Source organism: Schistocerca nitens, chromosome 11, assembly GCF_023898315.1.
Source record: "Schistocerca nitens isolate TAMUIC-IGC-003100 chromosome 11, iqSchNite1.1, whole genome shotgun sequence".
In the NCBI taxonomy this organism is placed as follows: Eukaryota; Metazoa; Arthropoda; class Insecta; order Orthoptera; family Acrididae; genus Schistocerca; species Schistocerca nitens.
This window is the reverse complement of record NC_064624.1, coordinates 12,114,064-12,138,012: the sequence shown is the minus strand read 5'-3', so window position 1 is coordinate 12,138,012 and position 23,949 is coordinate 12,114,064. Positions and strand designations below refer to the sequence as shown.

Genomic DNA, 23,949 nt, shown 5'->3' with positions numbered 1-23,949 from the left:
TTTCCGTGAACTATAATCGATGGAGCTAGTATCTTCTCCACTCCTGAATTTCTAATGAAGCTAAAGCTATATCTGGGATTTCCTGAGGAAGTGGTGTTGGACCGCTGCTGTTCTATATCTATTTAAAGAATTTGGAAGACCATTTTAGCAGTCCAGATGATGTCACCATTTACTGTCTAGTGAAACCATTAGAAGAACAAAATGAATTACAAAATGATTCTGACAAAATATCTTCACGGTACAAAAGGTGCCAGTCGACCCCGAAAAATAAAAGGCGTGAGCTTCTCCTTGTCATCATCATCGACATCATAACAGTGTTGTAGAGTTTCCAGCTGCTGGCTTTGACTGTTTGGAACATAGGCCTCCACATCTGCTTCTGTCTTCCCACCGTCTCTCCATCTCCACCTCGGTCCAGGCTGCTCCTCTCTTTCACTCACTGTCCTTCACTCTTTCCTCTCCCCGTCTCTCAGTTTTTTTCACTTTCCTTTCATATTACATATCCATCAGGATATCTTCTTCTCCTCCATTCGCTTAACCCGTTTGTGCTACCTGAGCCTCAATTCTTCTGTCCTGTGCTGTAATGCTTCCCCTTTCACTAAATACCCGATCCTTTCATTCCTCAATCTGTCATCAAGCAGGATAGTGCAGTGTTTAGCACACTGGACTTTCATTCGGGAGGACGACACTTCAAACTCTTGTTCAGTCAGCCCGATTTAGGTTTTCTGCGATTTCCCAAAATCGCTCCTTTCGGAAGGACACGGCCAGTTTCGTTCTCTGTGCTTCCCCTAATCCGAGCCTCTGCTCCATCACCGATGACCTCGTTCTCGACAGGATGTTAAACACTGATCTCCTCCTCCTCTATCCAGTATAATTTCCCAAGAACTGCACCTCACTACCTTGTATTTTGCTTCTGTCTCTTCCTTTACTTACCCCAATCTCCGATGCACACATCGCAATTTGAACCTGGTACACTCGATGTACACAGTGCACTCACGCCCGTGTGACCTTCGACTACGACGTCAGCATGCAGTGACCACTCACAGGTGTCAGGTGGCAGCATTAGTAGTGAAAAGGGCGTTCCAAAAAGTTTTGCACAGTCGTCTCTAATTTTTTTCATTTTTTGCAGGAGGAGACTGAAATTATTTGTGAACAGACTTGGAACATCTATCTATACATTGAGACTACTCAATGTAGCCTCCATCAGCTGTGACACATCTGGCCCGACGTTCTTTCCGTGATGTAAATGCACTTTGGTAACATTCTGGGGATTGACATTTACACCATTGCTTGACACAGGAAATAAGGTCTTTCTCACTGTCACATGTTTTACTGTGCAGGTGGGCCTTCAGACGACCAAAGAGGTAAAAATCAGACGGAGCCAAGTCCAGACTGTAGGGAGTACGAGGAACAATTTTCCGACCCATTTTCGTGATTTTCTCCTGCATCATAAGGGCTGTACGGTGTCTGGCATTCTCACGGTGTAGTCCGATGAGCTGACCCTGAAGCTGTGGTCTGTGGATCTCGATGGCACGTCGCAGCTCGTCCGATGACAAACAGTACCGGTCCCAGTTAATTGTGGAACCGGGTTCCAGAAAGTCAATGAAAATGACACCACACTGGTCCCAGAAGAACGAGGCCATCACCTTTCGGCGTGCTGTTCGTCAAAGTCTCGGTTTCTTCTCCCGAGGGGAACCCAGATGACGCGACTCCACAGATTGGGTTTTGCTCTCAGGTTCGGACCAATGCAACCGTGTTTCATCCTGGGTAATGACGCCGTCAAAACACTGTTTCCACTCTCCAGTAATGGTCTTCACGAGACGCTCGCACACATTATTCCTCATCGTTTTCATTTCTCTTGTCAGCAATCTAGGCACCCAACGTGCACAGATTTTTCTGTACCCTAGTGACTGTAACAGTGATACCACACTTCCCAATGGCAAACGAGTCATTTCAGCAAGCTGTCGTGTCGTCACACATCTCTCGTTTTGGATGATTTGATCAACGGTCTCCTTATTGACATACCTCACTGCCGTCAACAGTCTACCGTATTGTGGATTGTCTAGTAGAGAGAAATCACCTTCTTTAAACCTGTGCAACCACCACTGGATACAGCTGCGATCTACTGTGTCCTCCCCATAAAAAGAGAGCAACTTTTTGTGAATCGATGTGGCAGAGTCTTCGCCGGTCTTAAAGAGGAACTCGTCACCGACCGTTGTCACAACCCGACATCTGCTTCACGGTCCATTATGGCTCACCTGTAAATAAATGAAAATACTTTCGTATACCAACTTATAGCCAAATGTTCCAAATATGGTCACAAAAAATTTCATTCTCTTCCTGCCAAAAATGAAAAATTAGAGATGACTGTGCAAAACATTTTGAACGCCCTTTGTATATAAATCGGTGCAGTGCAGTCATTATCGTAATGCAGAAATGGAGTGATTTATCTCAGGTGCAAAAGAGCTCAACCGTTAGGTTTCGGCCCGAGAGTGGAAGCATTTCTGAAACAGCTAAGTTTGTAAACTATTTGTGTTCTGCCGCGGTCGAAATATATCGTGCGTGGCAAAATGTCGCAATCCGAAACCGGCACAGAGGCAACTGCGTGTTCCGAGGGTTATTACGATGGGAGTGAACAACGTCTGCGGAGATGTGTACGGGTGAGTAGACGTGCAACTGGTGAGTAGTCGACCACCCCGATGAACCTAGGGGCTACTAACAGTGTCTCTCCGGCGACCGTTCAGTGAATGTCGGTGCGTACGGCCTTCACAGGAGACGTCTAATTCGTGCACCCGGACTGACTGCTGTTCGGCAACAGAGGTTGTAATTTGCATGCCAATACCGCAGCTGGATGTCCGGTGATCTGCATTAACTTCTGGCGCTACAAAGAATTTCTGCCACCGTCCTTACGTCTCGGTCCCGTTGCTCTCCCATTCGTGGAGACAACAAAATTTTTAGGTGTTACATTTGACAGGAAACTTAGTTGGTCTCCACATGTGTCATATTTGGCTGCCCGTTGTACCCGTTCTCTAAATGTCCTCCATGTTCTCAGCGGTACGTCATGGGGAGTAGATCGAACCGTGTTACTTCGCCTATATCGGTTGATAGTCCGATCAAAGCTGGATTATGGGAGCTTTGTATACTCCTCTGCACAGCCGTCCATCTTACACCACCTCATCTCTATACTAGTCCCTTCGAGAGTCGTCATGCTGAAGCCGGTGAATTGCCTCTAACCTACCGGTGCGATATACTGTTTTGTCGGTATGCCTGCCGGCTATTGTCAATGCCCGACCACCCGTCTTATCGTTCCTTTTTTGACGACTGTCTCGACCGTCAATAGGGGTTGTATGTATCTGCCCCACTACCCCCTGGAGTTCACTTTCGTCGCCTCCTTCAGCACCTTGATTTTTCACTCCCTGCAACCTTTCGAGTGGGCGAGAGCCACACGCCACCTTGGCTCCAGGCTCAGGTTCGCGTTCATCTTGACCTCAGCTCGCTCCCAAAGGAGGTTACCCCCGCTTCGGTATACCGCTCCCAGTTTGTCAAACTTTGTTCGAAGTTCATTAATATGTTCTTCATTTATACAGATGGCTCTAAGAGCGATGATGGTTTCGGGTATTCCTTTATTGTCGGGGCACACAGTTTCAAATACCGGCTCCGTGGCCATTGTTCGGTCTTCACAGCTGAGCTATTTGCCCTCTCAGGGTGTCTACGACCCGGGACAACCGGGAGATCCAGGAATAACTCTGCAATTTTTTCATCCAGGAGGAAACCAGGAAAAACCCGGGAATTTTTTAGAATTCCGGGAATTTTTCGTTGTTTAAGTTTTCAGTTAATTTTTTGTAATTCTGACTGGTAAGAACCGATACTCTAAGAAAGGATATTACTGTATCCAGCTACTGCAGAATAATACTGCAGCATTAAAACATGAACAAGAGAGAAAAAACGAAAATAAAACTTAAATTGCAAAGGAAATGCGCCATATAAAATGACAGTGCTCGTACAAGCGTCTGCCAACAGCAGAATATGTCAAAGGCTTTTTAGTACCTTCTCCTGCTCCTGGCTACAGAAATTTGTCTGTCGGCTGTCTAAGTAGCAGTAGCAGTAACCAGCCACACGGTACCCGGAAAAATTTACTGGCGCGCCCAATCTGTCAGATTCACGCGTGCGCAGCAGGCCCGTATCTAGCGGGGGGTGAGGGCAAACCGGGGTATCTGAACCGGGTGGCAATTTCGGGGGGAGGAGCAAATTCGTATTCTTGAGGGAAAATCCTTGTTTCACAAAGCATCTAGCATCCGGAGCACGTCGGTCTATCGATGGTTCGTATGATTTTGAACCACACCCCTGCTGGTATTTGAACACATTCTAATTGATTTCTGAATGAATTAGTTGATTTTTGAATGCGTGCATATTGTACGTGATGTCTCTACCAACTGCAGACAAAATGGGACGGGGCTATACGAGCTGAGCGGAATTAAACCGAACCGGAGAATGCCAACTGCTGCTGTTTATGTGGTTGATTCGGTTTGCAAATGTTCAGCATTGTTATAATCACTAGCGAAATCCATAGATTCAGACTTCCAGAGTGGAAATAAACGACTAACAGGAATAACATGTAAGAAAGATTACATATTATCTCCTCGGTGTATCCAAGAAAGTAAAATTTTGACAGAAAATTTTTGTCCAGATCATTACACTAGACAGTGCCAGTTGCAGTCCCCGGCTAGCAGCCGCTTAAGTTCCATTCTGGAAGTAGTGCGGGAAACGCATGTTACGAACTCGTAATAACGCCTAACCGGTGAATAATCGCTGGATAACTGAACCGGTGATTGTGGCAGGGTTAGTAAAGTTAACCGGAGAATGAGTTTTGACAGTGGTAGGGATAGTTACAGAATTACTGATGACGAGATTGTTTGTTAGAATGAGGAAGGAGAAGAAATGGGGACATCACACAAATTATGGAAGAATATGACGATTCCAAATTTATACAAAAATTTCGTTCTACTGCTTTTCGGTCTCGTGCATGAATGAAATGTGAAACTATTTCCTAATGTAAAGCTTTTTGCTTGTAGTAGGTCAAATAGGTATTTCGTATTGGTACTTCGTTAATTTATTGTCGTGTTATAAAAATGGTCATTATTGCCAAAACAGTGTCGCTCATTTGGTGTGTGTTACAATTGCTACAATATTAGAAAGGCCTATTTTGTGTTATCCGGAACACAGTGACGAAATAGACGTAATCAGACCGAGAAACCACACCAGTCTTGGGTACTGATTGTATTAAATGCTTTTTCAGTATTAGACAACGCTGCTGTATAAAACCATATCCATTCAAAGGATACGTTTTACAGTTCCGAGGGAAAGTATACTATCACTTTACACAGAAAACGTGTATTTTCACCCGGAAGAAAATTTATTTTTAACCGGGAGATCCGGGAAAAATCCGGGCATTTTTTTTTCCTTGTCCGTGTATACACCCTGCCTCTACCAGGCTGTTCTTTACACCCTGCCGCCACCGACATTCTGCCTACGTCATCTGCTCCGATTCCCTGAGTGCCATCCAGAGCCACAGTGATCCGTAGCCAGGTCACCCTGAGTGCACCGGATCCAACGCTCTCTTCAGTAGCTGGCAGACGACGGTTCTCCGGTTAACTTTATGTTGGTTCCTGGCCGTGTCGGTATCCCTGGGAATGAAACTGCAGATGTCACGGCCAAGGCTGCGGTCCTCCAGCCTCGGACAGCTTCTGGTTGTGTCTCTTCATGGGATTGTAGCAAGGTCATTTGTCGGCGCATTTTATCGCTGTGGCATGCCGATTGGGCTGCACTTACGGACAACGAGCTTCGGGCCTCGAAATCTCTTCCCACGGCTCGGACGACCTCTTCACGCCCTTCTCGGCGGGAGGAGGTCGTTTTGGCCCGGTTACGAATTGGACACTGCCGGTTCAGCCACCGCCATCTGCCTACGGCTGTGCCGACGCCATTCTGCCCGTGTGGGCAATTGCTGACAGTACGCCACATTTTAACGTCCTGTCCGAATTTTAATACACTGCGCGTCGATCTCGGCCTGCCGTGTACTCTGGATGAAATTTTAGCGGATGACCGAGGAGCAGCTGCTCGCGTTCTTCGTTTTATCCACTTGACAAACCTGTCTCAGGACATTTGATTATGCTGTTTTCTTTTAATCCCTTGCCTGTTAATGTGCCTTTAACAGTGTTGTCCCTTTTAGTTGCTGTTTTAACATTGTGCCTCGCATTGCATGCAGTGTCTAAGACGAGCCACTGCGTACGTGTGTGGTTCGAAGAACACCGAGACGAGTTTACCGCACTCCCCTGGCGACCGGCCTCCTACTGCTGTCTGCGACACGTATGCGAAGTGCAAGTTATGTAGTAAACATCTCCCGTATGTTCTTAATATTATAGTTCTTAAATTTGATTGGTTTTTTTTTCTCTCTTTATGTGGTTTATTCATGCTTTTCTGTAACTGTAAAGTGTTGTCAGGCAGCCTGTAGCACAGTTTTCATTTCTGTTTAACAGCCAACTTCATCTCTCCTAAGGTGTCAATCTCCACAGCTGACCCTTCAGGAGGTTAGCAAGTTGCATATCTAGATTTCTGTCTGCACTTTCAAAAGTCACTTTTTCACTCAGTCTTGCGAGTATCGGTAGGACGTGTGCACGCCGTGTGCAGATGCGAGACCGGCCGGCTACAGTTTTCGAACAGCCGAATGTTCTTTTGGCTGCGGTCAGACTGCTGCCTTGGGTGTACTGGTGGCAGAGAATCTGACGTTGCACGAGTTGTCTCAGATGTCGCTCATTTTGCCCCTGGGCTCTGCTGCTGAGGCACCTCCCAGTGTGCCCGATACAGTGGTTCCGCCCTCACACCAGGGTAAGCGGTGGGCGGTAACGCGTCTGCTGTAGTGGTTAATAAAAAAAAAAAAAAATGAGAAGAAAAGAAAAAGAAAAAAAAGGTTGAAAATGTGGGAAGAAATCGTAAGTGAAAATGGGTTTTTTAAAATCATTAATGACCGTGAAAAAAGGAAAGAATGAAAAGCAAATCGGACTTCGTATTACAGAAAATCTATCTGACTTCGTTATTCGGAAAAGCTATTGTTGGGGTGGTCCTTGTGGCGTTTTTGAGCAAAAGTTAAACCAATTTCCACTACAAAAATTTTTGAAAAAGAACAGAGAACAACAAAATGTAACTGACAGGGGGAAATGGCGTAGCTTTGAGTTCATTCTTTACCAGGTTAACTTGTCTTCTTTCGGGCGGCGTACAGGTCTTCAAAAATCTCCTTCATTTCTGCGTGAAAAGTCTGCTCCGAAATCTTGCAATAGTCCAGGAACCACTAATTTATACCAATTAAAATCATTTTGATACTGTATGCAATTTAATTTACTTCGCTACTTCCATCCTCCGAATTTCTTAACAACTTCCACAACATGTCTACACATTAAAATCAGATCGAGACTAGCTAATAAGTTTTTTAACGTCTTCATCAGATCACGTCTGCCTTCAGCTTCGGCTAACAAGAGACAATTGAAACGGATAGAAAACAAAAAAAAGTTACGATTTTAGTAGTTTCTCTGCCATCGAGCGCTCGTACCGCTGCGGCGAGATATTTTTATCTCAGGGAACGAGTGTAGCGCGGCGAAATTCAAAGTCCCGCTACACTGCGTCGCTCGAGGCGGAGGCCGGTGTGGAGACTGGCCTCCCGGCCTCACCTCTTCACTCTGCGGCTGGACAGCCGGCCGGGTCCGAGCGGGCACACGCGGGGAGGGTTTATAAGTTATCGGAAACTCCAATGTCAGGTGCACTGTAGAGCCTCCTAGGCAGATGTCGTTCGAGGCCAGAAAGAAAGTATACGTGCGAGGGCGCCTCGTCCGAGACGTGGAGGAGGCCTCGCCTGCGCCTATCGAGTGCACGGGTCACAGTTACCTGCGAGTTGTGGCTCGTGACGGCACCGACAGTGCCTGTCGCGCGGGTTCTGAGGCCGTCCTCGGTCGGTAAAGGCTGCCGGTGGAGGTAACGTGCGAGTGGAGCTCGCAATTTGCAGCACCGTTCCCAGATCGGCGGGGGTCCTTCGGTTTGCAGCCTCGGCCAGAGGCTTTGTTTTCTCTCTGACATTCTTGGCTGCAGTCTTTTAGACTTGCATTATCCTGTAGGGAATTGCAGGGCTTCCCTTTGATAGGTGAGGGGTGCACTACACAAAGGTAGCAGCTACTCGGAGAGCAGAGTGCTTGTGGAGTGCAAATGGGATTTTTTAGGCGAGGTGGTAGCACAGAGTTTCCAAATTTACTGCCCTTCTCGTGCTCAAATCATTTTGAGAATTGAGAACTGGCTGAAACTCGAAATAGGAAGATGTGAGATGTACAGTGATTCGTGGCATACGTATCGAAAAGGCGGATTCGACACCGTGGGTTGGGATGTGATGTAGCAGTTGACAAAAATATTTTCTCTGCTGATGTAGAATTTCAGTGTGACAGTTACTGCATCTGGTCACGTATAACAGGCCTAGATGAAATCGAAATAATTGTCGGACGCTTTGACCGGCTACCCGATTCCGCTGTGACGGTTTTAGAGTCATTTGTACAAAGTCTTAAGGTCAGCAGTGCAGAAATACCCAGATCGTGCAATATTAGTTGGAGGTGATTTTAACCTACCGAGTCTAGACTGGGACATTTACGGATTCATTGCAGGGGGTACAGTGTGAAGTTCTTTTGAACACATTTTCTAAAAACTGTCTTGATCAGCTAGTTTGACAGCCCACTTACAGTAGAAGTATTTCAGACCTCATAGTTACAAGCAGGCCTAACCTAATAGACAGCATCAGTATAGAGACAGGAATTAGTGACCATTATGTCGTCATAGCGAGTTTTGGTTGCTAAAGTTAATAAATCAGTCGAGAAGGGTAGGAGAGTATTTCTGCCAGAAAGATCGTATAGACAGTTGAAACTTACTGGCAGATGAAAATTGTGTGCCAGATCGATACTCGAACTCGGGAGATTTGCCTTTTGTGCGCAAGGGGGCAAGTGCTCTACCGACTGAGCCGTGTCTCCGCAATATCCTTTCGTTCAGGAGTTCTAGTCCTGCAAGGTATGCAGGAGAGCTTCTGTAAAGTTTGGAAGGTAGGAGATGAGGTACTGGCAAAAGTAAAGCTGTGAGGACGGGGCGTGAGTCGTGCTTGTGTAGCTCAGTCGGTAGAGCACTTGCCGGCAAAAGGCAAAGGTCTCGAGTTCGAGTCTTGGCCCGGCACACAGTTTTAATCTGTCAGGAAGTTTCATATCAGTGCACACTCTGCTGCAGAATGTAAATCTCATTCTGGATATAGACAGTTGTTAGAATCCCACTGAGACAATGAACTGACATCATTTAGTTCCATTATGATGGATGTAGAGGAATTAAGGGCAAGGTTTAAATGGATTGTAAATCTTTCTCTGAAGAAGGATGTGCCAAGTAACTGGATTAAGGATGGAAAAGACCCACTGTAGTTTAACAATGAAATTCGAAAAACGTTGATAAAGGAAAGGCTGTTGCACTCTCAGATCAAAGGAGAATGTGCAAATGATGACAGGCAAAAGTTAATAGAAATTTGTGTGTCAATAAAAAGACAGATGCACAACCGTGATGCCTTAGCAGTGTATTTTGTCGAGAAACTGAGAAAATTCTGGTCCTAAGTAAAATTGATAATTGGATATAAGGCTTCAGCCCAGTCAGTTGTTGACCAGTCTGGTGTGCCAGTTGAAGACAGCAAAAGTGAAGAAGTAGTTTTAAATTTTGCATCTAAGAAATTGTATACACACGAGAATCGATCAAATGTACCGTCATTTGACCGTCGCATCGACTCCCGTGTTGAGGACATAATAATAAGCATTGCTGGTGCAGAAAAACAAGTGAAAGAGTTACAAGCAAATACATTGCCAGATCCAGATGGAATCACAGTTTGGTTTTACAAAGAGTAATCTACAGCATCGGTCCCTTATTCAGCTTGCATTTATCGCAAATCTCTTGTGCGGTGCAAAGTACTAAGCGGCTGGAAATAGGTGCAGGTGACTTCTGTGTATAAGAAGGGTAAAAGAACGGACCCACAAAAATTACTGACCAATATCCCTAACTTCTGTTTGCTGCAGAATCCTTGAACATATTTTCAGTTCAATTATAATTAACTTTCTTGAGACTCTTAATCTTATGTCCGCAAATCGATATGGTTTTAGAAATCCTCATTCTTGTGAAACTCGGCTTGCCCTTTTCTCACATAATGTACTGCAAACATTGGATGAGAGGCAATGGACAGATTCCGTATTTCTAGATTTCCATAAAATATTTGACACGATGCCACAAAGCTGAATTTTAACAAAGTTACAAGCATACACAATTGGTTTTTAGGTATGTCAGTGGCTCAAAGATTTACTGCGTAAGAGAACCCAGTAAATTGTCCCCGACGGTGACTCTTCGTCAGAGACGAGGGTATTGTCAGGATTGCCCCAAGGAGTGTGACAGGGGCGCTGTTACATTATACGAGGACTGTCTAAAAAGTATCCGACCTTCGATTTTCCTGCACAAAATAGAGACGATAGCGCGGCGCCACTGTACACAGTAAAGGAAGAGACATTTATGCGCACGCGTGAATTTTGTCCCCGCCTACCGGCGTATCAGTCACTGCCTGTCGGTTGCCGAGTGAGGTGCTACACCACCTGTTTGTCGGATTACCGATTCTCTCGAAGTGACTGAACGTGTTGAGCAAAGATACTGCATCAAATTTTGTCAAAAGCTCGGTGATTCTCAAAGCGAAACGTCGGGCGCTGATAACCTCGCTGTTGTGCGCCCTACAATGCTAATAATCATCAAAGCGAAGCAATTCCTAAGGTTCAGGAGGTGTTCGGAGAAGATGCGATGGGTGTAACACAAATTAAGGAGTGGTTCAACCGATTCAAAAATGGCCCCATCTCAGCGGAGAGTGACCAGCATTCTGGCAGGCCCCAAACTGCTCAGAGTGCAGCTGTTGTTGAGAGGGTGGAACATTTGGTGATGACAGATTGTAGGTTGACCGTGCGGGAGATTGCCCGAGAGGTAGGAGTGAGTAAAGGTTCTGCACATGCAATTTTGCATGATGATTTGAACACTTGATTTGAATTCGTGCCCAAGTTGTTGTCGCCGGAATTAAAAGACCTCCGTTTTGATGTTGCACGAGACCTTCTGGACACCGCCAACACTGATCCTGGGTTTCTGAACTCCGTGATAACTGGAGACGAGTCACGGGTGTACGGGTACGACCCAGAAACAGAAAGATAGTCGTCGCAGTGGAAGCATCCCGAGTCTCTGAGGCTAAAGAAAGTCTGGAAGGTGCGAAGCAAAATCGAGGTGCTGCTGGCTGTTTTCTTTGATGTCTGTGGAATTGTGCATCACGAATACGCACCAGAAGGACAAACAGTGACAAAGGAGCACTATCGAGGTGTTCACTGGCGACTCCGTGACGCAGTTCGGCGCAAAAGACCAGACGTGTGGATGGTGAAAAACGGGCAACTGCATCACGACAACGCCCCCGCACCTTCGTCCCACTTGGTCCAAAATTTCTTGGCCAAACATGGAATTCCAGCCATTTGCCAACATCCCTACTCTCCGGACGTGGCTCCTTGTGACTTCTGGTTGTTTCTAAAATTGAAGACGCCACTGAAAGGATACAGTTTTGATAGTAGAGTAGAGATAATGTGGAACACGACGACTGAGCTGAACACCATTCCAAAAGAAGACTTCCAGAGGTGTTTCCAGCAGTGGAAGGATCGGTGCACTAAGTGTGTGCAAGCACACCAGTGTGAAGGGGATTAGGGTCCCAACCCCGTCAGGTATCCGAAATATTGTTTTCTGGCCAAAGGTCGGATACTTTTTAGACAGGCCTCGTATATACATAAATGATCTGACAGGTGCGGTAAACAGTAGTCTATGGCTGTTTGCTGATGCTGCAGTCTATGGGAAGCTGTGATTGTCGAGCGATTGTAAGAGGATGATGACTTAGACAGAATTCGTAGTTGGTGAGATAGAAGGCAGCTAGCTCTAAATGTAGAAAAATTTGAGTTGATGCAGATGTGTACAAAAAACAAACCTGTAATGTTCGAATACAATATTAGTATTGTGCTGCGTGACACACTTACATTGATGAAAGGCGTAACACTGCAGAGCAACATAAAATGGAATGAGCACGAAAGGACTGTAGTTGGGAAGGCGAACAGCTGACCTCGGTTTATGGGAGAAAGTGTGGTTTGTCAGTAAAGGCGACTGCATATAAGACACTAGTGTGAAATATTTTTGAGTGGTGCTCAAATATTTTGGATCCTTTCCAGGTCAGATTACAGGAAAATATCGAAGTAATTCGGAGGCGGGCGGCTCGGTTTGTTACCGGTAGGTTCGAACGACACGTAAATTTTCCGGGGATGCTTCGAGAACTCGAATGAGAATCCCCAGATGGAAGGCGACATTTTTTCCGATAAACACTGTTGAGAAAATTTAGAGCACACGCATTTGAAGCTGACTGCCAAACAATTCTCCTGCCACCAACATGCATTGTGCATAGTGGCCGCAGAGATAAGATTAGAGAGAGTGGGCTCGATACGGAGGCATAGAGACGGTCGTTTTTCCCTCGCTCTGTTTGTGAGTGGAACAGGGAAGCATATGACTGACAGTGGTACAGCATGCCCTCTGCCACGCAACATACGGTGGCTTTGCAGTATGCACGTAGGTGCAGACGTAAGCCACTAGGACGGGCTGCTTGCACCGCAGATCTTCAGCCCAGAAACCTAGCGCAGCTGGCCACATCGCGGAGTCGGCACAGCTGGACACCCCTGTCGGTATCTGCCCAAATGTCGTTCGCACACTTCTTGCACGTCCCACTGTGGGACTATGATTGCTGTGTTCGGATGAGGGCCGAGTTGGCATCCCTTCGCTCACAGCTGCAAGCGGCGCTGACTTCGGTCGTGCAGCTTGGGGCTGTTGCCAATGGGAACCAGTGTGGGGAGCCGTACTTGGGTATCACGGGGATGTCAACCTCTTCCCGTCTGTCCCCAGATCGGTCTGCCGCTGTGGTTGCCCCGGTTGCTGCCCGCAGTGGGGCTGAGCCCTCGCCTGTGGTCGATTGGGAGGTCGTTCCAAGGCGTGGCAGGCAGCGAAAGACGTTCCCGGAGGCTGATCAGAAAGCCTCCCCAGTGCGTCTGACAAACAGGTTTCAGGTACTGTCTCTGGCTGAGCCAGATGCAGCTGCCTGCCCTGTTTGAGAGGATGATTCTCATCCTTCAAGGTCCGGGCAATCGCAGAGGGTGGGCTTATTGGTAGTTGGGAGCTCCAATGTTAGGCGCGTAATGGGGACCCTTAGGGAAATGGCGGCTAAGGAGGGGAAGAAATCCAGTGTGCACTCCGTGTGCATTCCGGGCGGAGTCATTCCTGATGTGGAAAGGGTCCTTCCGGATGCCATGAAGAGCACAGGGTGCAGCCAGCTGCAGGTGGTGGCACATGTCGGCACTAATGACGTGCGTCGCTGTGGATCTGAGGAAATTCTCTCTGGATTCCAACGGCTATCTGAGTTGGTGAAGGCTGCCGGTCTTGCTTACGAGATGAAGGCAGAGCTCACCATCTGCAGCATCGTTGACAGAACCGACTGCGGACCTTTGCTGCAGAGCCGGGTGGAGGGTCTGAATCAGAGGCTCAGACGGTTTTGCGACCGTGTTGGCTGCAGATTCATTGACTTGCGCCATAGGGTGGTGGGGTTTCGGGTTCCGCTGAATAGGTCAGGAGTTCACTACACTCAGCTGGCGGCTACACGGGTAGCGGAGGCTGTGTGGTGTGGACTGGGCGGTTTTTTAGGTTGGAAGGCCTCGGGAAAGTACGGGGTGGGCTGTAATCTCAAAGGGTGCGTGTCAAATACAGACGTGCTTGGATCAAGGAACAGTCGGAATTGTAGTTGTAAATTGTTGTAGTTGTGCTGGGAAAGTCCCTGAGCTTCAAGTGCTAATAGAAAGCACAGAAGCTGAAATCGTTATAGGTACAGAAAGCTGGCTAAAGCCTGAAATAAGTTCTGCAGAAATTTTTACGAAGTCTCAGACGGTGTTCAGGAAAGATAGATTAGGCAGAATTGGTGGTGGAGTGTTTGTGTCTGTCAGTAGTGGTTTATCTTGAAGTTGAAGTAGATACTCCGTGCGAATTGGTATGGGTGGAGGTTATACTTAACAGCCGAACTAAGTTAATAATTGGCTCCTTCTACCGACCCCCAGACTCCGATGATATAGTTGCTGAACAGTTCAGAGAAAATTTGAGTCTCGTAACAAATAAATACCCCACTCAAATACGGTTATAGTTGGTGGGGACTTCAACCTTCCCTCGATATGTTGGCAAAAATACTTGTTCAAAACCGGTGGTAGGTAGAAAACATCTTCCGAGATTGTCCTAAATGCTTACTCCGAAAATTATTTCGAGCAGTTAGTCCATGAACCCACGCGAATTGTAAATGGTTGCGAAAACACACTTGACCTCTTAGCCACAAACAATCCAGAGCTGATAGAGAGCATCATGACTGATACAGGGATTAGTGATCACAAGGTCGTTGTAGCTAGGCTCAATACCGTTTCTTCCAAATCCTCCGGAAACAAACGCAAAATAATTTTATTTAAAAAAGCGGATAAAGTGTCACTAGAAGCCGTCCTAAAAGACAATCTCCATTCCTTCCGAACTGACTATGCAAATGTAGACGAGATGTGGCACAAATTCAAAGATATAGTAGCAACAGCAATTGAGAGATTCATACCTCATAAATTGGTAAGAGATGGAACTGATCCCCCGTGGTACACAAAACAGGTCCAAACGCTGTTGCAGAGGCAACGGAAAAAGCATGCGAAGTTCAGAAGAACGCGAAATCCCGAAGATTGGCTAAAATTTACAGCCGCGCGAAATTTGGCACGGACTTCAATGCGAGATGCCTTTAATAGGTTCCACAACGAAACATTGTCTCGAAATTTGGTAGAAAATCCGAAGAAATTCTGGTCGTGTGTAATGTACACATGCGGCAAGACGCAGTCAATACCTTCGCTGCGCAGAGCCGATGGTACTATTACCGACGACTGTGCCGCTAAAGCGGAGTTATTGAACGCAGTTTTCCGAAATTCCTTCACCAGGGAAGACGAATGGAATACTCCAGAATTTGAAACACGAACAGCTGCTAGCATTAGCTTCTTAGAAGTAGATACCTTAGGGGTTGCGAAGCAACTCAAATCGCTTGATACGGGCAAGTCTTCAGGTCCAGATTGTATACCAATTAGGTTCCTTTCAGATTACGCTGATTCAATAGCTCCCTACTTAGCAAGCATATACAACCGCTCGCTCACCGATAGATCTGTACCTACAGATTGGAAAATTGCGCAGGTCGCACCAGTGTTTAAGAAGCGTAGTAGGAGTAATCCATCGAACTACAGACCTATATCATTGACGTCGGTTTGCAGTAGGGTTTTGGAGCATATACTGTATTCAAACATTATGAATCACCTCGAAGGGAACGATCTATTGATACGTAATCAGCACGGTTTCAGAAAACATTGGTCTTGTGCAACGCAGCTAGCTCTTTACTCACACGAAGTAATGGCCGCTATCGACAGGGGATCTCAAGTTGATTCAGTATTTCTAGATTTCCGGAAAGCTTTTGACACCGTTCCTCACAAGCGACTTCTAATCAAGCTGCGGGCCTACGGGGTATCGTCTCAGTTGTGCGACTGGATTCGTGATTTCCTGTCAGGAAGGTCGCACTTCGTAGTAATAGACGGCAAATTGTCGAGTAAAACTGAAGTGATATCAGGTGTTCCCCAGGGAAGCGTCCTGGGACCTCTGCTGTTCCTGATCTATATAAATGACCTGGGTGACAATCTGAGCAGTTCTCTTAGGCTGTTCGCAGATGATGCTGTAATTTACCGTCTAGTAAGGTCATCCGAAGACCAGTATCAGTTGCAAAGTGATTTAGAAAAGATTGCTATATGGTGTGGCAGGTGGCAGTTGACGCTAAATAACGAAAAGTGTGAGGTGATCCACACAAGTTCCAAAATAAATCCGTTGGAATTCGATTACTCGATAAATAGTACAATTCTGGAGGCTGTCAATTCAAGTAAGTACCTGTTAAAATTACGAACAACTTCAGTTGGAAAGACCACATAGATAATATTGTGGGGAAGGCGAGCCAAAGGTTGCGTTTCATTGGCAGGACACTTGGAAGATGCAACAAGCCCACTAAAGAGACAGCTTACACTACACTCGTTCGTCCTCTCTTGGAATATTGCTGCGCGGTGTGGGATCCTTACCGGGTGGGATTGATGGAGGACATCGAAAGGGTACAAAAAAGGGCAGCTCGTTTTGTATTATCACGTAATAGGGGAGAGAGTGTGGCAGATATGATACGCGAATTGGGATGGAAGTCATTAAAGCAAAGACTTTTTCGTCGCGGCGAGATCTATTTACGAAATTTCAGTCACCAACTTTCTCTTCCGAATGCGAAAATATTTTGTTGAGCCCAACGTACATAGGTAGGAATGATCATCAAAATAAAATAAGAGAAATCTGAGCTCAAACAGAAAGGTTTTGGTGTTCGTTTTTCCCGCGCGCTGTTCGGGAGTGGAATGGTAGAGAGATAGTATGATTGTGGTTCGATGAACCCTCTGCCAAGCACTTAAATGTGAATTGCAGAGTAATCATGTAGATGTAGGTGTTTTGAGGTCCGTCCGTGCGGCTTGACAGGCTTCTAACACACTTCTGGAATGCTTTTGCTTGCGTCCCCCACTAATTTATTTCTGGGGTATCTTTCATTCTCCTGCATTAAGCTTCCCAAATACTTCAAATTCTTCATCTTCCTCAGTCGTTTCCCTACAACTGTGGGTTAGTTGGTGCCCAGATTAGGTACAGATTTTACCAGTGACACAGAATCTTACTTTATAACTTCTAAGCTTTATGTGAAAATAAATAAAGAAACTTTTATAAGTAGCCAAAACAGTGTTTTTCACAAAATACTCACAATGATCGTGGACCGTTGGGAAATTCATATCCTCCTTTTATTACCGTTGCTTGCATCTTTCCTTCACAAATTACTGTTCTACTCTTATCATTGTCTTATCCATCACCACAGTGAAGAGCAGAGGTGAAAGTGCACTTCTCTGCCTCAAGTCATTTTTCAGTTACAGCCAGTTCGATCTCTCTCCACTTCCACACAACTCAAGCTCCCATTGTAGATTTCACTATTTCTGCTATTCCACTCCTCTGTTGCCCAGTTTCATACTGTATCTATTCACACACATGCAATGCATACATCCGTGCCCCCCCCCCCCCCACCACACACACACACACACACACACACACACACACACACACACACACACACACTTTTTTTTTAGTGTTTAGAAAGGCCATCAGTAGACAAAGACCTATTTCATATTCATGGTGGGATTCCTTTAGCAGTCTTACAGTGAAAATTTGTTCTATACATGTGCATTAAAAATAAGTTTCTGGTAAATTTTGGTTGCACAGCACTTGACACAACTGTAAAGATTGTCGGTTTAAAATAATACCTGCAGATTACAATGGTAAGCAACCTAAAGTGGATGCATTACATAGAAAATGATGTGCGGAGAGGGGCGGGGGAAGGCAAACTAAAGACGGTGTTTTATTGGAAGAACTCTTTGAAGAGGTACCTACAAGTGAGAAATTACTATTGTAATAACATAAAAGGAATTGTAGTTTGCACGGAAACATTTAAGTGTTCATTTTTCTCATGTGCTATTTGCAAGTGGAACAGTAGAGAAATAGTCTGAAGGTGTTGTAGGAACACTCGTCCAGTCGTTTAAGTGTAAATTACAGAGTAGTTTTTTAGAAGTAAACGCCCAAATGCAGTGCATTGCTATGTCGGTCGGATGAAGACGACGTATTTTGACCCTATTTTGTAGCACGGCAGCCTCGTGTCCTGGTCACGCTGTGGCCACACCCTGTACCTCCCACATCTCTGCCAGACATCTGTGCCACGCCATTTCTGCCTGAGAGGAAGAGATATACAGATTTCCAAAGTAATGCTTTAATGCTTGTGGATGTACATACAAAGTAATTCCCATTACTGTACAAGTGAATAAATTAGCAGTGTTTAACTGATTGTAAGTATTAATTATAGAAATAGCTAACAGTGGTTGCTTCAGTCTGTTAATGTTTTACTGGACTCGTCCTGCATCTGTGCAGTTCCTCTGGAGTGGTGAACAAATGAATGACACGGAACAGAAGAAGTATCTGAAGGACCTGAGGTGGCAAAACCACTGTCTGAGCCATTTATCACCCGTATTCTCGCCGTACGTAAAATAAGTGGCCCAGTTCTGTGACTGTTGCTGTTCTAGCACTTAACTTTTTGTGATTATGTTGTCACCGCACGAATACGAATATATTTCTCGTAAATTTGTAAGATCTTATAATTACTGTGTATTGTATTCCGCAGGTGGAGCCACACGTCGGACGAGAACCGTCGGGCCGCTTCAGGAGAAGCGGATTACGACCGTCCGGCTTTCGTTATCGCGAACGGCGGAGGTCCGTCGTACAGTAGTTTCGTGTCGAGGAGCTGCAGGAGCGACGGGAGGGAAACGGTGCAGCAGGCGTTCAGGTGCGACTCGTGCTCCGCCATCTTCTCGACCAAGTACCACCTGGTCAATCACGTGTTCGTCCACATCCGGGAGGTGCCTCCGCCGTCGCACGTGTGCAGGCGGTGCGGAGAAGTGTTCTGCGACACCGCGTCCCTCATCGACCATTCGAAGGGTCACGAGAATAACCTGCGGGTGCCCGCGGTCTCCTCGAAGTGGAACAGGGGAGACTCCGGCAGACCTTCCAAACACCAGAAAAAGCGCAGGATTCGGAAACGCCCCGACACCAAGCCCCACATCTGCGACCTGTGCGGCAAAGCTTTCCCCCTCGTCGGGAGCCTGAAGTCGCACCAGCGGACGCACTCGGGCGAGAGGCCGTACGGGTGCGACCTCTGCGGGAAGACGTTCGTGCAGGCGGTCCACCTGCGGAACCACAGAGTGACGCACACGGCCGAGAAGCGCCACTACTGCGAGTTCTGCGGGCGGCCGTTCGCTCTCCTCCACACCCTCAAGGTGCACCTCCGGATGCACACGGGGGAGAACCCGTACCGCTGCGAGATATGCGGCGAGTGTTTCAACTTGCTCGGGAAACTCAAGACGCACAAGCAGATCCACACCGGGAAGAAGCCGTACAAGTGCGACGACTGCGGTAACTGCTTCTCCGCCCCGAACAGCCTGAGGCGGCACAGGCGGATGCACTCCGGCGAGAGGCCGTACAGCTGCGACATCTGCGGCGAGTCGTTCATGTGGTCGGCCACCCTGCAGAGGCACAAGCAGCTGCACACGGGGGAGAAGCCGTTCAAGTGCGACTTGTGCAGCAGCTCGTTCGCCGAGCTCGGCGGCCTCAACAGGCACATGCGCATCCACACGGGGGAGCGGCCGTACGCCTGCGGCGTCTGCGGCGCGTCCTTCTCGGCGACGAACCAACTGAAGCGCCACCTACACCGGCAGCACGTCGAAAACCCGCCTTAAAAGTCCGAACCGGGTCAGAGCTCGGCACCCTCGGCAATCTTTAGTTTCGTGCGCGACGTCCCGCGTCCTAATGCCGGACACTCCTTCGCGGGCTACGGAGACTCGGTAGCTTCTAGCTGAGCGAGCCGACCCGTTTGGACCTGTCGACGTAACAGTTGTGAGCTCGTCAGATTCCTTCGTAAGATAGCGGAGTCGTGCAGGTGTGTGTTCGGAGCCTCTGTTCTGTAAGAGTTAGTGCTTGTTGCTTTAACACTCATGTCTGCAACTTGTCTAATTGCGATCCTTGTTCTTTGCTGTTAATATTCGTTTTGTACTTGTGAATTTCTGTGGCCTCTTGTCCGTCCTGACACAGTAATGCTCGGATCTCGATAAAACTGTGGGACTCGAGAAATGAATTTGGTTCTGTCCTAGGCCTAGTGCACCTTCAGCTATTGCTGATTTATCCGTGTTGCCCAAACAACAGTTGCTGTTATGTTCTTTAAGTACGGTGTTAAATTCTTCTGTTAGGAGTCCTTTTGCACACCTGATTGCCTGTGCCAGAGGTTTTATATACTCCTACCACGATGAGTGGTGGGCTTATTCAGAAAGGAAATTTTTCAGGAGATACAAAAAACTGTTTTACTGCACAGTGGGTTTAAATATGGTGTTGTCGAGTTTCTGTGTAGCAGGTGGTCCCAGGGTGAAACAGTATACATAATTACAATACACTTTAGCCACCAATGTGATCAGTAATCCAGTTTAAATGTATGGGAGATGACCTTTTTTCGAACCTGTTGATGCTGGTTAGGCAAGTAGCATTTTTGCAGCAGGAAGGTTGTGTTATAGGTTATATTATTCATCTTCATTGTAGCAATAAAAGAGTGTACTATGAGCATAAAGGTTAATTCATAATGTACCCAATATACAACCACAAACAAAATAAAGCAGGACGGACAATGGTGGGTATGCTTCATCTTTATCCTGTCCATCCTTTGCTGGCCACAGGCAGATACTGTTATAAAATGCTCATCAGGTATGTATCGTATAATTTTCATTACATCATCTAATTTCTTCTTTTTTATTAGAACAAATCTACCATATGCTTGTTTATATGGACACGGCCCCTTCTCTAACTCACAAGGGAACCTCCCCATCGCACCCCCCTCAGATTTAGTTATAAGTTGGCACAGGGATAGGCCTTGGAAAACTGAACACAGATCAATCGAGAAAACAGGAAGAAGTTGTGTGGAACTATGAAAAAAATAAGCAAAATATACAAACTGAGTAGGCCATGCGCAAGGTATGCAACATCTAGGAGAGTATCAGCTTGCGAGCGCCGTGGTCCCGTGGTTAGCGTGAGCAACTGCGGAACGAGAGATCTTCGGTTCAAATCTGCCCACGAGTGAAAAGTTTAATTTTTTATTTTCAGACAATTATTAAAGTTCAGGCACTCACACATAATCAACTTCGCTCTCCAAAATTCCAGGACATGTTTAGATTTGCTTGGACATATGCAGGATTTGACGGTCTACACACGGAAACATTTGAAAACGTAAAAAACATATGTTTTGACAGAGCACAGGGAAAACTGTGCGACTGTGAAACTGTTGCATTCATTTGTTGCAGTTTATGTGACAAACTCTTATGTTTTCATCACTTTATTGGGAGTGATTATCACATCCACAAGAAAACCTAAATCGGGCAAGGTAGAAGAATCTTTTTACCCATTCGACAAGTGTGCAAGTTAGGTGGGTCGACAACATATTCCTGTCATGTGACGCACATGCCGTCACCAGTGTCGTATAGAATATATCAGACGTGTTTTCCTGTGGAGGAATCGGTTGACCTATGACCGTGCGATCAAATGTTTTCGGTTCCTATTGGAGAGGCACGTCCTTTCGTCTACTAATCGCACGGTTTTGCGGTGCGGTCGCAAAACACAGACACTTAACTTATTACAGTGAACAGAGACGTCAATGAATGAACGGACAGATCGTAACTTTGCGAAAATAAAGAAAGTAAAATTTTCACCCGAGGGAGGATTCGAACCAAGGACCTCTCACTCCGCAGCTGCTTACTCTAACCACGAGACCACGGCACTCCTCAGCTGAGATTGTCCTTGATGTTGCCTATCTTACACACGGACTACTCAGTTTGTATATTTTGCTTATTTTTTCATAGTTTCACACAACTTCTTCCTGTTTTCTCGATTGATCTGTGTTCAGTTTTTCAAGGCCTATCCACTGCGTCAATTTATAACTAAATCTGAGGGGGGTGCGATGGGGAGGTTCCCTTGTCAGTACCCATCTAACGAACACTTATATTCGTGGGAGGGATATGACCCCTTGTTATATACCAAACAATGTGTACAGACATAAAAATGATTTTGGTGGTGGTTATGCCAGAGTAAACCAACTACAAATTTTTCTATTTGGCATAATCAGCTTTTAACTTCCAGACACTACCGTAAATCAGGTAGTTTATACTGCGACTTAAATTGGGATAAATTACGTTTATCAATGTTTATTGCATTTTAAACTTTAAGCACACGTAATGATGTACAGACATTATTATAATCACAATTATCAACATAAAATTTGGAATAGAAGTTAAAAGTTACTTCATTACTTATTTAAATAGGTTTATATCAGCACATTCTATATGTAAACAGTTATAAATTCATCAGGAGATGTTACTTTGTAAAGTACCAAACCAACACCATACAGTTGAAGTTAATTATTATGTTGTAGATCAGTTCTGCACTGGTTCCTTAAATGCGTCTATGTACAGGACACTTTATCCAGACATTCACTGTCATCAAAATCTCCAATCTCTTCGCTGCTACTTGGCAAATTCTTATAAAAGTCATGACATATTGGAGGAATGAGACAGAGTATATATTTAAAATATTGTAGCTGTGGAGAATTTAGTGGTTTCCCTTCAGGGTGTTTAACTTTCAGAACGATATTGTGAGGTTCAGCTGCAGCCTCGGATCCTTTTCGTAAACGTAACCTCACGACACTCCGTTTTCTCATTGTGAGTGTATTTGAATTCCAGTACATTCACATTTTGATGGCAGATACGAATACATCCAATACTCACCCACGATAAAGGGTGGCCATCAACTTTGTTTCTAAGGGTTAATGCTGATGTAATGTTTTCTGATGAATAAAAGTCTTTTGTTTCTAACTCCACCAATCAAATGCTTGCTCTTTAACTTCGCGAGTTTTTGTTACATTTTGTAGCTCAGTAGGGTGGCAAATATGTTGATGCTTCCTAACTTTGCTCTCAATGGAGACAAAGTCTGTAGCAATGGGTAAATGACTGTACCCTGTAGTTTTGAACTTATGAGTGATCTTGATATCGTTACTAGGATCTTGCAAGAAATGCATCAGGAGGCTTACTATTTTTAAGCTTTTGGCCACCATAAGAGCCAGGCCACAATATGACCTTTCCTTTCACAGGATGCTCATGTAAATATTTCAAAAGACAGGAACGTATTTCATTGAGTACCTGACCTGCAACACCTTCATGCCAGATGTTGATTGTACCTTTGTGTGTAGCCGAATGATGTATGCCCAATATGAAACAAGAAAGCTACCATTTACTATACACAGTAGCAATGCTCACTTTTGGAAGAGGAAAGGTCTTTTGTATGTCAAGAGAAAGTACAGTGCATTCTCTCTTCTTTGTCCTATGTGTCGTTCCATGTAATCTCTATGCGGTGGTGGTGGTGGTGGTGGTGGTGGTCCGGGAGGGGGGTGGGTGGGGGCAACAATGGAAAATAGAAGAAGGAAAAACAGGGTTAGTAACGACATAAAGTTGGGTAGATCACAAGAAGCAATAAATTGTCTGGCCTTTGCAGACGATCTCGTAATAATATCTGGAACCTCAGAGAATGCAAAGAAAAGATGAGAACTTCTGAAGAAAACAGCTAAGAAGACACGTCTACAAATATCATTTGAAAAGGCTGAATACTCCAACGAAAGTTAGGTTAGCATAGTATTCTCCAGTAATTGTTTTCCCAGTGGGGAGACAATCTACAAACAGAATCCCCTTCGCATCCCAGAACACTGGTGCTTTTACCTTTCCCACCGAAGGAATTGTCTTTGCTTTCTTTGGTGGCGGATAATTGGCATGTTTCCACTGCTTTGACTGTTGTTTTGTCTCTGGGGTACAGTAGTGTACCCAAGTTTCATCTGTGGTCACAAACAGGCATAAAAAATCTTGTTCGTTTCTCCTAAAACGGGCCAAACACTTCCGATACGTCAATTCTCGTGCATTTTTGACCCAGCATCGAGGGTCGTCTCACCCGTCTTAAAGATAATTTTTTTTTTTTCATTTCTAATTCTTCAGTTAAAAAGTGATACACCCTTCC

General features: G+C 45.7%; 1 protein-coding gene across 3 annotated transcripts in view; it reads left to right on the top strand.

Moving 5' to 3' along the window:
- LOC126213520 (zinc finger protein 436-like) overlaps positions 1 to 20,551 on the top strand; it is a 189,674-nt gene extending 169,123 nt beyond the window's left edge. For 2 of the 3 annotated variants that reach the window (XM_049941352.1, XM_049941351.1), the window contains one exon: positions 18,482 to 20,550. In XM_049941352.1, the coding sequence (XP_049797309.1) occupies positions 18,482 to 19,592 (1,111 nt within the window). In that variant the 3' untranslated portion in view covers positions 19,593 to 20,550. Of the gene's footprint in view, positions 1 to 18,481 lie in introns of all 3 variants that reach the window. The other variant, XM_049941353.1, reaches the window with a different exon arrangement.
- Positions 20,552 to 23,949: the final 3,398 nt, after the last annotated feature.